Here is a 13,496-nt window from a genome sequence, read left to right as displayed (position 1 = left end):
TGCTACTTTAAAGATATTTTTAATTTGTTTTCACATTTTTAAAATTTCTAAGTTTAAATAAAAATAGACCCTTAGCACATTTTGCTTTTTAGCAAAATATTGTGGAAACATTATTCTCTAACTCATACACAGACAGACACAATAATTTTTAGCAATATCATTTCTTAAAAGATACAATACAAAATGGAAGCATAAAATCTTTTTAAATAGATGAAATATAGTCTTATTTTTCAAATGTGCATCTTCAATTTTACTTCTCTTTGAAAAATATTATGCTTAATATTGAAGGGTAATCAAATCACAAAATTCAACATTATAGTTGAATATCGTGCATACTGACTTTTACTCTTCTTCTAGTAATTAAACTTATTTTCTGGAAATTTTAAGGTCAATTTTGAGTAACTATCAATACATGTTAAATTTTAGCAGTTGATGTATTTCAATTATGATATCTGTGCTAATAAAATGACCTGAAAATCAATAATGAGGATTACTTCTAATTTTATTTTATTTTATTTTATTTTATTTTGCATTTCCTTTTCTTTTTTTTCTTTCTTTAGTTTTTTAATTTTTTTAATTTTAAAATCTTTAATTCTTACATGTGTTCCCAAACATGAACCCCCTCCCACCTCCCTCCCCCCCAAAAAAATGTTGTAGTTTCTCCTGGATATTAGAGGTGATTATAACAAATGTTACTTTATAAGTACAATTAAAGGCATTTATGCAGCTTTTGCATAATGATAATAATTAAAAACCATTTATTTTAAAGGCTGCTTAAAAGTTTATTTTCACCCAGGTGCATACTGAAACCTATAATTAGCTTTCCTTCAGAGGAGGTTTGATCATGGAAATGTACAAAATCACTTTTGGAGTCAGAAGTTCCTTGCTAAAATGGGATTTTGGTTTTTAACGGTAGCTTGATAAAAGTTTTAAAAATATGTAAGAAAAATATACTCAGAAATACTTTTTAAAATGAATGTATAAGCATAAAAATTTATTTTCTTGGTGATATAGAAGTAATATTTTTATATTATTTGACTGAGAAATGACTGGTACCTAAAATTTTTACTTTTTACATTGAATATAAGATATGTTCACAACAATGACAAAGCAAAATTTTCTGTATATCCTGTCATTCTACTAAACCTGGAAATAAATGTTATTTCTATAATGAATTCTTACTTACAATTCATTTTTCTACTTGCTATACATTCACCAAATGATTTTTTTTCCAAAAGCTCTCTCATACTCCCTGGCAGGATTTCTAAGTGGATGGAATTGTTATATTTTACCTAATCATCTCTTGGTTAATTCAATAAAAAGTACAATAGGATATATAATACTGATGAGTATTTTTTAATCCAAGTACTGCTACATTATAAATAAATTTATAGAAAAAGAGTAAGTAATTTATGAATTATTATTGTTAAATATTATACATTGGCTAAGGTTTTTAACCTGTTTAGATATGTGGTTTCTTTTTATAAAATGAGATATTTGAGGTAAGCAACCTATAATATCCTTTCGCTTATAGGGAATGGTCATAGAGTCAAGTAATTTTCAATTATTATTACTTCTAAAATTATATAACATCTTTGTTTGATTTATATTACTGGTTTTTAGTTTTTATACAACATAATGTCAAGTAATTTGTTAAAATAATTATTGGTATTTGGTTTCTGAGGAAATAGTTCTGAGCCCTTCTGAATAAAGTAAACAGGGTTTCTGGTTTCTTGGAACTTCATTTAAGAGAGAAAATGAGAACATAATAATCAAGTGAGTAGCAAAGTAAATTTAGACTGTGATCATGTTATAAGGAAATGAATTATATGCTATGACAGATAAAGACTAATATGAGGGGCAGAATGAGACATATGGTGAGACCATGAATTTCCTCTCTAACTGGGTGATCTTTCAGCTGTCACTTATAGAGTATTTTAACCAGGTGAAGTATTGCTGGAACAATGTCTGAGACAAATAAAACTGATTTATATAAGGCACTGATACAGCAAAACCTTGGTGTGTTTGAGGATCAACAAATCACCCACTATACTTAGAATATACTGAGTAAACTGTACTGGGTTTGGAGAGATATTGAGAGGACATGCATAACTCTTAGACCAGTCTGGATCTAACATTACTTTGATGTATTATTTTAGAATATTTAAATTTGTCAGAGAAGATAAGAAAATGAGGAGTTGGCACATTTAAATTTGCATCAAGATAATTTTAAAGAGGACAGTATAGTATATATATATTAATTCTAACTAAGAAAAAATATATGCTGGGTAACAAGCATTACAATGGAATCTTTTAGAAATATGCTTTTAGATATGCTTTTAGAAATGTGATATTCTATATCTCTTCTGGAAAATTGTTATCGGTAAAAGAGATGACATAGGAATACATTTAGAAGAATCTAGTAACATTTAATCTGTTTTCAGATTATTCCAGAAAAAGAATGCTCCAGCATCCCAGAGGCCCCCTCCCTGCAACCCATTCTGCTATCTTGTAGTTACCACTGACCTCTCAAAAAGAAAAGTGAGCATGACTTCTAAAAATATAGACTAACTGTACAATTGCTGTGATTTATTCATTTTTTTTCATTCAAAACATGCAAGATTAATAAACATTATCATATGTAGCTTTGCACAAACTCTTCTAGTTGTTTATTTGACATCCTCATCCCTTTCAACATTTGCATCAGAACTCAATCACACTGGTACCCTGATCCCAACCTTTAGAACTGTGAGAAATATTTCTCCCCCTAAGGTACTCAGTCTATGGTATGCTGTTATAGTAGCCCAAAATAATGAAGATGCTGAGCTCATTTCCCAGCCATATTACATATAGTTATCCCTTTCACTAATAAATGAGAATAGATTAAAACATGATTTATTTTATCTCAGTTTGAGATTCTCTTTTTTGATGATAGGTCATAGTGACCTGCACTCTAGCTAGGATGAAAAGACAAAAAAGATGTGCAATATTGCTTATATTAAAAAGAAATATAGTAACCTCTCTCTACTTAGCAAAACTTTTCCAGCTCCAACATCTATATTCTTACTTCCAAAAGTATCTATTCTGTGCACATCTACATTTACTACTTATTTCCGTTCACCCAATTAGCATCTCCTTGTTTAATAGTAATATTCAGGGTTTTCAAATTTCACAAGAATAATTATTGCTTCCTCTTGGGGCTTTGCCATCTTTGTCTTCTCAAAAGCACAGAGTTGTACCTACCCACTTGAATAAGGCACGCCTTCTTATTCTTCCATTTCCTATAAAAATGTAATATAGTCACAACTTTATTCATAATTTATTTTTCTAGCAGGCACAGGAAACATATAAGTATAATTTATAGATAATAAAATATTCCTTTGTGAAACATATCTCTGTAATTTATAGACACATATTTCAAAAAGAAAAACAAATCTATGTATTAACATGTAACAAAATCAAAACAATGAGAACAGCTAACATTTACTGACCATCAGGAACTACATATTTTCATTTAATAAGCTTCAAATATTAATAGTATTGTTGAAGACAGTAGATTTTAAGAGTGTCTATATCAGTGGCTTACAAACGTGGTGCTTTTGTCCCCCAGAAAATATTTTATGATATTTAAGGTATTTTTGATTGCTATGACTGGGAGGTTACTACTGGAAACAACAGAAAAGAATCCTGAAGTGCTGCTAAGCCTCCTTCAATACACACGATATACCTCCTCCAACAGCCCTCAATATGAACAATGAAGTATTACTTGGTTAAAAATGGCAATAGTGCTGTCATTGAGAATCTTGGCTATATAGGATTGTTAAACTGTCCACAGTTACACTGTCAGTTATTAGTAGAGCTGAAATAGGATTGTCGTTGTTAAGTCATTAAATCGTGTCTGACTCTCTGCAACCCCATGAACTTTAGCATGTTAGGCTTCCCTGTCCTTTGCTGGTGCCAGGACAGGTGGGAGCCCCAGGAAAGAACCATGATTCTGAATGCACAATGTTTAAAACAGTGAATCAGCCAGACCAACACCTCTCCCCAGAGAGAAGCACAGGATCAAGCAGTGGGACCACAAGAGGAGCATGGAGAAAGAAGAAAAACTTTCAAATCTATTCTTGTGATAGACTGAGCCAAACCTACCTGTGAGTGTTTGAGGGTCTCCTGTGGAGATGTGGGTCATCAGTGGCCTGCCATGGGGACAGGGGCACTGGCAGCAGTAGTCCTGGGAGGCACATGTTGGCATAAGACCTCTTCTTGGAGATCTCCAGGAGCCGTACCATAGAGCCTGTAGACCCCAGAACTGGGCTGCCTCAGGACAAACAACTAACAGGGAGGGAGCACAGCCCCACTCATCAGCAGACAATGAGATTAAAGAAATATGGATAATAATTTGGAAATTATAAAGTAGTAAACTGGTCCAAATAGTCCTGAAATTAATTATAGGGTATATGAGAAAAATAAAACATAATCATTATAGACTTTAAAACAATCTTCTATCATTACTTAATGATCATGAAAAAGCAAAAACAAAAACATGTAATTGTATTTAGGATTCAAGAGGTGAAAGCTATCAATATCCACAAAATTTTCATTTGGAAAATCCCCCAAACTATGTAATCCATAAGCATCAGCAATAGGCACAACAGTGCATTTGGTGATTTTCTATATTGATACCAACTGTGCAGTTTCACTTTGGCTTCTCACTTCATGAACGAAAAGTTATGTTACATATCTAGACCTATGTTATTAGAGGACTTTCCAGTTTTAATAGATTATCCTGATAAACTGATTTTTTTTTTCTTTTTGTGCTGGTGATTGAAAACCCAGTACCTGAAGTCATCCCACAACCACAGAAGATCTTGATTACAGTAAAACCTTCTCATTTCTGCACACTGCCAGCCCTTGGATCAACTGGAACATTTCCACATTTTCCACCAGTATATCTGTGTTGGTCCAGAAGATATGTTTATTGATTCATCTGTGCACCTTTAACATTTGAAACATATAATTGTCATAAATAAAGTAACCTCATTACTATCTAACATATTTCATCAAGAGAAAAATTGAAAGCAAATTATTCATCTAGCTATTTTGCTATTTAACCTATTTTGGTTTAAAAAGCTGTTTCCCTGGTTAATTCTCCACACCTGTGATCAATTAGAGAAGAATAGGTACACATATACTTTTAAACTTTGAAGCCCTGACTATAACTACTTGTCATTATTTATTAAGCACTTACAACTTAACATGTGGATTTAAGTTTATAATAAATGTAAGTAAGACTGGTTCCAAATAGGAAGAATTTGTTGAATTTATACAACAACTGTGAGTCTGCGTGAACTACAGTAATTGGTGATGGACAGGGAGGCCTGACATGCTGCAATTCATGGGGTCGCAAAGAGTCGGACATGACTGAGTGACTGAACTGAACTGATACATCTGTGTCTCTTTTGCTGTCTCGCATATATGCGTTAGTATACTGTATTGGTGCTGGTGCAGTGAAACGACCCAGAGGGATGGTACAAGGAGGCAGGAGGGAGGGAGGTTCAGGATGGGGAACACGTGTATACCTGTGGTGGATTCATGTTGTTATATGGCAAATTCAATACAATATTGTAAAGCAATTAACTGCCAATTAAAATAAATAAATTTATATTTTTTAAAAATAAAAAAAGTAAAATGCTAGTATTATTATAACTTTGGGTTGTAACTCTTTTTTTGTTTTTTGAATAATTTGATACTAATATATTAAAAATGGTTACCTTATGATTTTGGGCACACAACATGCAAAGATATAACTTGGTGGCATCAATAAGTGAAAAGAGTGGGGATGGAAGTGTAACTGAGCAGAGTTTATCTATGTTACTGAAATTCAGCTGGTATAAATTCAAATTAGAGTGTTTAATGTTAGAATGCTAAATATCACCCCATAGTAACCAAAAAAATAATTACATAATATACAGAAAAGGACAGCAGAAGGGAATTAAAATGTTTCACTAGAAAAAATACAGCTCAGCAAAAAAGAGACAGTAATGTAGGAAATGAGGGACCAAAAAAAGCTACAAGATAGTTATAATAGAAAACAAATAGCAAAATTAAGCCCCTCCTTATCAGTAAGTAGCTTAAATATACATGGACAAACTTTCCAATCAAAAGAAAGATACTGGCAGGATGAATTTAACAAAAAAGAAAAGCATGATTCATATATATGCTATCTACAAGAGATTTACTTTAGATCCAAAGATATAAATAGGTAGAGAAATGCTTGAAAAAGGTATTCCATGCAAGGTTGGGCAACACTAATATAAGACAAATCAACTACTTTAAATCAAAAGAGTTTGCAAGATCCGAAAGAGACATCATATGTTAATAAAAGTTTCAATATATCAAGAAGACATAGAAAATATAAATATCTCGCTGGACTGGAAGAAACACAAGCTGGAATCAAGATTACTGGGAGAAATATCAATAACCTCAGGTATACAGATGACACCACCCTTATAGCAGAAAGTGAAGAGGAACTAACCAGCCTCTTGATGAAAGTGAAAGAGGAGAGTGAAAAAGTTGGCTTAAAGCTCAACATTCAGAAAACTAAGATCATGGCATCTGGTCCCAGCACTTCATGGGAAATAGATGGGGAAACAGTGGAAACAATGTCAGACTTTTCTTCTGGGGGGGCTCCAAAATCACTGCAGATGGCGACTGCAGCCCTGAAATTAAAAGACGCTTACTCCTTGGAAGAAAAGTTGTCACCAAACTAGATAGCATATTCAAAAGAAGAGATACTACTTTGCTGACTAACGTCCGTCTAGTCAAGGCTATGGTTTTTCCTGTGGTCATGTATGGATGTGAGATTTGGACTGTGAAGAAGGCTGAGTGCCGAAGAACTGACGCTTTTGAGCTGTGGTGTTGGAGGAGACCCTTGAGAGTCCCTTGGACTGCAAGGAGATCCAACCAGTCCATTCTAAAGGAGATCAGCCCTGGGATTTCTTTGGAAGGAATGATGCCAAAGCTGAAACTCCGGTACTATGGCCACCTCATGAGAAGAGTTGACTCATTGGGAAATACTCTGATGCTGGGAGGGATTGAGGGCAGGAGGAGAAGGGACCGACCAAGCATGAGATGGCTGGATGGCATCACTGACTCGATGGACATGAGTCTGAGTGAACTCTGGGAGTTGGTGATGGACACAGAGTCCTGGAGTGCTGCAATTCATGGGGTCACAAAGAGTTGGACATGACTGAGCGACTGAACTGAACTGATGCCCCTAATAATAAACTATCATATAACACGAAGCATATAGTTACAGAATTCAAGAAACAGATACAAACATTTCTAAAATAATAAAGATTTCATTATCAGATTTTATAATGACTAGAATGACTGGAATGGATGAATTTAACTCAGGTGACCATTATATCTACTACTGAGGGCAGGAATTCCTCAGAAGAAATGGAATAGCAATCATGGTCAACAAAAGAGTCTGAAATACAGTACTTGGATACAGTCTCACAAACAACAGAATGATCTCTATTCGTTTCCAAGGCAAACCATTCAATATCACAGTAATACAAGTTTATGCCCCAACCAGTAACGCTGAAGAAGCTGAAGTTGAATGGTACTATGAAGACCTATAAGACCTTTTAGAACTAACACCCAAAAAAGATGTCCTTTTCATTAAAGGGAACTGAAATGCAAAAGTAGGAAGTCAAGAAACACCTGGAGTAACAGGCAAATTTGGCCTTGGAATGCAGAATGAAGCAGGGTAAAGACAAATAGAGTTTTACCAAGAAAATGCACTAGTCATAGCAAACACCTTCTTCCAACAACACAAGAGAAGACCCTACACATGGACATCACCAGATGTCAACACCAAAATCAGATTGATTATATTCTTTGCAGCCAAAGATAGAGAAGCTCTATACAGTCAACAAAAACAAAACTGGGAGCTGACTGTGGCTCAGATCATGAATACTTTACTGCCAAATTCAGACTTATCGTGAAAAAAGTAGGGAAAAGTACTAGACCATTCAGATATGCCCTAAATCAAATCCCTTATGATTATACAGTGGAAGTGAGAAATAGATTTAAGGGACTAGACCTGATAGATGGAGTGCTTGATGAACTGAGGAATGAGGTTTGTGACATTGTACAGAAGACAGGGATTAAGACCATCCCCATGGAAAATAAATGCAAAAAAGCAAAATGACTGACTGCAGAGGCCTTACAAATAGCTGTGAAAAGAAGAGAGGCAAAAAACAATGGAGAAAAGGAAAGATACAAGCATCTGAATGCAGAGTTCCAAAGAATAGCAAGAAGAGATAAGAAAACCTTCTTCAGCGATCAATGCAAAGAAATAGAGGAAAAGAACAGAATGGGAAAGACTAGAGATCTCTTCAAGATCATCAAAGATACCAAGGGAACACTTCATACAAAGATGGGCTCAATAAAGGACAGAAACAGTATGGACCTAACAGAAGCAGAAGATATTAAGAAGAGGTGGCAAGAATGCACAGAACTGTACAAAAAAAGAGCTTCATGACCCCGATAATCGCAATGGTGTGATCACTCATCTAGAGCCAGCCATCCTGGAATGTGAAGTCAAGTGGGCCTTAGAAAGCATCACTACGAACAAAGCTAGTAGAGGTGATGGAATTCCAGTTGAGATATTTTAAATCCTGAAAGATGATGCTGTGAAAGTGCTGTTATGCCAGAAAATTTGGAAAACTCAGAAGTGGCCACAGGACTGGAAAAAGTCAGTTTTCATTCCAATACCAAAGAAAGGCAATGGACAAAAATGCTCAAACTACTGCACAATTGCACTCATCTCATATGCTATTAAAGTAGTGCTCAAAATTCTCCAAGCCAGACTTGAACAGTACGTGAACCATGAACTTTCTGATGTTCAAGCTGGTTTTAGAAAAGGCAGAGAAACCAGAGATCAAATTGCCAACATCCACTGGATCATGGAAAAAGCAAGAGAGTTCCAGAAAAATATCTATTTCTGCTTTATTGACTATGCCAAAGCCTTTGACTGTGTAGATTACAATAAACTGTGGAAAATTCTGAGACAGATGGGAATACCAGAACACCTGACCTGCCTCTTGAGAAGTCTGTATGCAGGTCAGGAAGCAACTGGACATGGGTTTCAAATTGGAAAAGGAGTACATCAAGACTGTATATTGTGACCCTGTTTATTTAACATATACGCAGAGTACATCATGAGAAATGTTGGACTGGATGAAACACAGGCTGTAATCAAGATTGCAGGGAGAAATATCAATAACCTCAGATATGCAGATGACACCACCCTTATGGCAGGAAGTGAAGAGGAACTAAAAACCGTCTTGATGAAAGTGAAAGAGGAGAGTGAAAAAGTTGGTTTAAAGCTCAACATTCAGAAAATGAAGATCATGGCATCTGGTCCCATCACTTCATGGGAAATAGATGGGGAAACAGTGGAAACAGTGTCAGACTTTATTTTGGGGGGCTCCAAACTCACGTCAGATGTTGATTGCAGCCCTATAATTAAAAGACGCTTACTCCTTGGAAGAAAAGTTATGACCAACCTAGATAGCCTATGGAAAAGCAGAGACATTACTTGGCCAACTAAGGTCCGTCTAGTCAAGGGTATGGTTTTTCCAGTGGTCATGTATGGATGCGCGAGTTGGACTGTGAAGAAGGCTGAGCACTGAAGAATTGGTGCTTTTCAACTGTGGTGTTGGAGAAGGCTCTTGAGAGTCCCTTGGACTGCAAGGAGATCCAACCAATCCATTCTGAAGGAGTTTAGCCCTGGGATTACTTTGGAAGGAATGATGCTAAAGCTGAAACTCCAGTACTTTGGCCACCTCATGCGGAGCTGACTCACTGGAAAAGACTCCGATGCTGGGAGGGACTGGGGGCAGGAGGAGAAGGGGACGACCGAGGATTAGGTGGCTGGATGGCATCACTGACTCGATGGATGTGAGTCTGAGTGAACTCTGGGAGTTGGTGATGGACAGGGAGGCCGGGCGTTCTGCAATTCATGGAGTCACAGTCAGACATGACTGAATGACTGAACTGAACTTAACTGAAGAGCAACTAGACAAATGATAAGTAAACAGAGAGAGGACTTGAATCACACAACTAGATATCACAGACATAAACAGGATAGTCTATCTGTTGGGAAGGAAGATCCACACTACCAGTCCCAAGTGAGGTTTCCCATAATAAAAATGATGGCAAAAGTCATAATGCCAACCATCAGAAGTATTTGTTCACAGACATAACTAAGCATACTCTTACAGGTGTGGAGTTTTCAAGAAAGACTCAACTCACAAGTCACTGGTAGAGCAATGCTTTACATAAGAAAGGAAATGAGATACAACAAAATCAGTATCTATAGTGTGTGCAGAACTCCCATGGCCAGCAGGCCTCACCCCATAGATGATTTGGGGTGATGAATAGCATGCACCCCCCTTATGATGCAGGTGAAGATCCTCTCCCCTTCCTGAAGGGACAGATATACTGGTGGAACTGGCCAAATGCCCTATAATGCACACTGTCAAGCAAAACAAAGAAGTTCACTGTACTCAGAACAGGGGAAAGGTTTCTCCTAAGAACTAAGAAGAATCTGTTGCCCAGCAGTAAATGCATACTCAGCTTTCCTAAAGTGGACTGTTCTAAATTTGATGGATTTTTTTTGGTTTAGTTTGGTTTGGTTTTACATACATAATACACACACTTTTAGTTTGCTATTCATCAGTTTTGTTCATTTATTCAAGATCCCCGCGGATATAAAAATTTTCTAAAGCTCAAGTCCCTTATAGTCAGCCCTCCTTATCTGTGAGTTCTGTGTCTGCAGATACGTAGGGCCTGCTGCACAAAAGTTGGGCCCCATCAATTTCTTACATAGACCTACACATAAAATTCATGCTTTCATAATTAATAATTTCACACACATATATATCTTTGAATTTGAGATTCTGTATGCTCAAAGCTTACATTTATGAGTCCTTTCTGCTCTTGCTGCTAAGTCACTTCAGCTGTGTCCGACTCTCTGCTACCCTATGGACTGTAAACCCCCAGGCTCCTCTGTCCATGGGGATTCTGCAGGCAAGAATACTGGAGAGGGTTGCCATGACCTCTTCCAGGGGGGAGTACTCTCTAGGCCTATTTAATTTTTAGATAATTTTACCAGAAGAGTAATTTTTGCACATTTCCAGTTTTGAGGTAAATTTCTAAAATCAATAAAGATATTGTTAGCATACTAGATTTTCAACATTTTCAACACTGCATGCAGAGTAAATCTTTAATTTATACAGATTTTGTCTGTTTGTTTGTTTCACCTTTTATTTTATTTATTTATTATTTTAACTTTACAATATTGTATTGGTTTTGCCATACATCAACATGAATCCACCACAGGTAAACACGTGTTCCCCATCCTGAACCTCCTCCATCCTCCCTCCCCATACCGTCCCTCTTGGTCAGCTCAATGCACCCGCCCCAAGCATCCAGTATCATGCATCGAACCTGGACTGGCGATACAGATTTTATGTTTCAGAGTTGATTTTTAATTAGAGAAGGGCTGCCAAGGTAAGGTATTTGAGAATTTAAAGAAAACTCATTTAAAATTTTTTTTCTTATATTGGAATATAGGAGTCGTTGTTCCTTCCCAAACATGCTCAATTGCAGAAGAGCTTTATACCTTCCAAGCTAAACTCTAGATGAGATTTTAACTGTCCTCATTATTTAAGTGAACACATGGAATCTTTAAATTAAACTTATCTTTGATTTCTTATTTATGAAAATGGGAATTAAGATACTAAATGTATGGTAAAATTATTAGATTAGGTGAAACACTACATGCATAATGCCTCTATTATATAATAGGCATTCAATAAAATAATTCTTGTTACTTTTCTATTTATTCTATCCATTCATTCCTGAGTCTGATAATTGATACATTTCCAAAGCCTTAGCCAAGTGAATTTTAATCTCTTCCCTTAATGTTCACACTCTGTTTTAAATGATGTAATTATAAATATCATCTTTATTCATGATTTATATTAATTTTATTTTGGTCTTGAAATCTTGCCTGAAAGCACAGTCCACTTAATGTTACAGAAAGTATTTATTGCTTGGGACCTGCAAGTCACATGTCCAAAGATTGATTATGTATTAAGTTAACCAAATGGAGTCTCTGGAAACTACACTACAATGTAGGTCATAATAAATATCTTGATAGCCTCAAATTTTCAGTTTCCGTGTTCTTCCATTTCTCTGACAAGAGAAAATAGTAAGCTATAGAACTATGTCCACTGAATTGAAAGAAAACTTTGCTGTCTACACAGGAAAATCTTGAAACTGAATATTTTCAAATAAAAAAAATCTTTGTACTTCAACCTGGTTCTTTCTTAAGTGGAAAGAATGAAGGCAACTTATTCAGGATTTGAAAGAAGCTGTGCATTAGATTGCTGTGCTTTTGATAGGAAACACCTTCTGCTTCCTATCAAATTATCAGATTTTCAAACACAGGTAATCCTTGAACCTAGAATCTGTTTAGATGTTCAATTTTTATATTCATTTATATGATTAATGTGTATACCTTTTACCTTACTAATTTAAACTATAACTACCAAATTTCTAAAAAGGCTAATATTAAGAGAAAAAACAAATCTTAATAGCTTTTCCAGTAAAGGTGATCTAAAATCACATTCTAACAGACCATAAATAATTAAAAATATAATTATGTTGTAGTTATTTATATCTCTTACATTTGTAATTCTTTCACCCAGGTGTTTGTATTTGTTAATCTCAACTGTGCATGTTTATTTTTAAATGACATGATAGAGGATAGTCCTCATTAGCACCCTTGAACTTATTTTTAAAATATTGACAGTGGTAGCTGAAAATTATGTTTCAAAATATAAGCAATTAATTGTACCATTTGACTGAGATAGGTGGGGTCAATTCTTCTGGTATAAATTATATAAACAAAAAGATAAAACTTTTGGAAATAAAATATCCATACATTTCTATACTGGATACATAATCAAGTGTTTCATTATAGTTAAAAAATGAGGAGTCATATTGTTTGTTTTTTTTTTTCAGTAGACTATCTCAGATGCATTCATGTATTTATTATAATTCAGAAGATTCATGTCTCTGGTAAACCTCCTCTGGAGTCTGTTTCTGCTCTTTCTCCATGGCAATGAAGAGTGGATCATTTGGCCAATTAAAATATTTATCAAGTATTTTTCTTCAGTTCAGTTCAGTCGCTCAGTTGTGTCCGACCCTTTGCAACCCCATGAACTGCAACACATCAGGCCTCCCTGTCCTTCACCAATTCCCAGAGTCCACCCAAACCCATGTCCATTGAGTTAGTGATGCCATCCAACCATCTCATCCTCCGCCGTCTCTTTCTCTTCCTGCCCTCAATCTTTCCCTGGATCAGGGTCTTTTCCAATGATTCAGCTCTTCGTATCAGGTGGCCAAAGTATTGGAGC

General features: G+C 35.5%; 1 protein-coding gene across 4 annotated transcripts in view; it reads left to right on the top strand.

Moving 5' to 3' along the window:
• Positions 1-13,496, top strand: part of TECRL (trans-2,3-enoyl-CoA reductase like) — a 189,705-nt gene that overhangs the window by 142,820 nt on the left and 33,389 nt on the right. For 2 of the 4 annotated variants that reach the window (XM_060417642.1, XM_060417641.1), the window contains 2 exons: positions 2,445-2,541; positions 6,363-12,242. The exons of 1 other annotated variant lie outside the window; for it this stretch is intronic. In XM_060417642.1, coding sequence (XP_060273625.1) covers positions 2,445-2,541; positions 6,363-6,767 — 502 coding nt within the window. In that variant the 3' untranslated portion in view covers positions 6,768-12,242. Of the gene's footprint in view, positions 1-2,444; positions 2,646-6,362; positions 12,243-13,496 lie in introns of those variants that run through there. One more of the 4 variants, XM_060417644.1, reaches the window with a different exon arrangement.

The sequence above is a fragment of the Ovis aries genome, chromosome 6, assembly GCF_016772045.2.
Source record: "Ovis aries strain OAR_USU_Benz2616 breed Rambouillet chromosome 6, ARS-UI_Ramb_v3.0, whole genome shotgun sequence".
In the NCBI taxonomy this organism is placed as follows: Eukaryota; Metazoa; Chordata; class Mammalia; order Artiodactyla; family Bovidae; genus Ovis; species Ovis aries.
The sequence above is the reverse complement of the archived record's forward strand: the minus strand, read 5'-3'. Positions and strand labels throughout refer to the sequence as shown.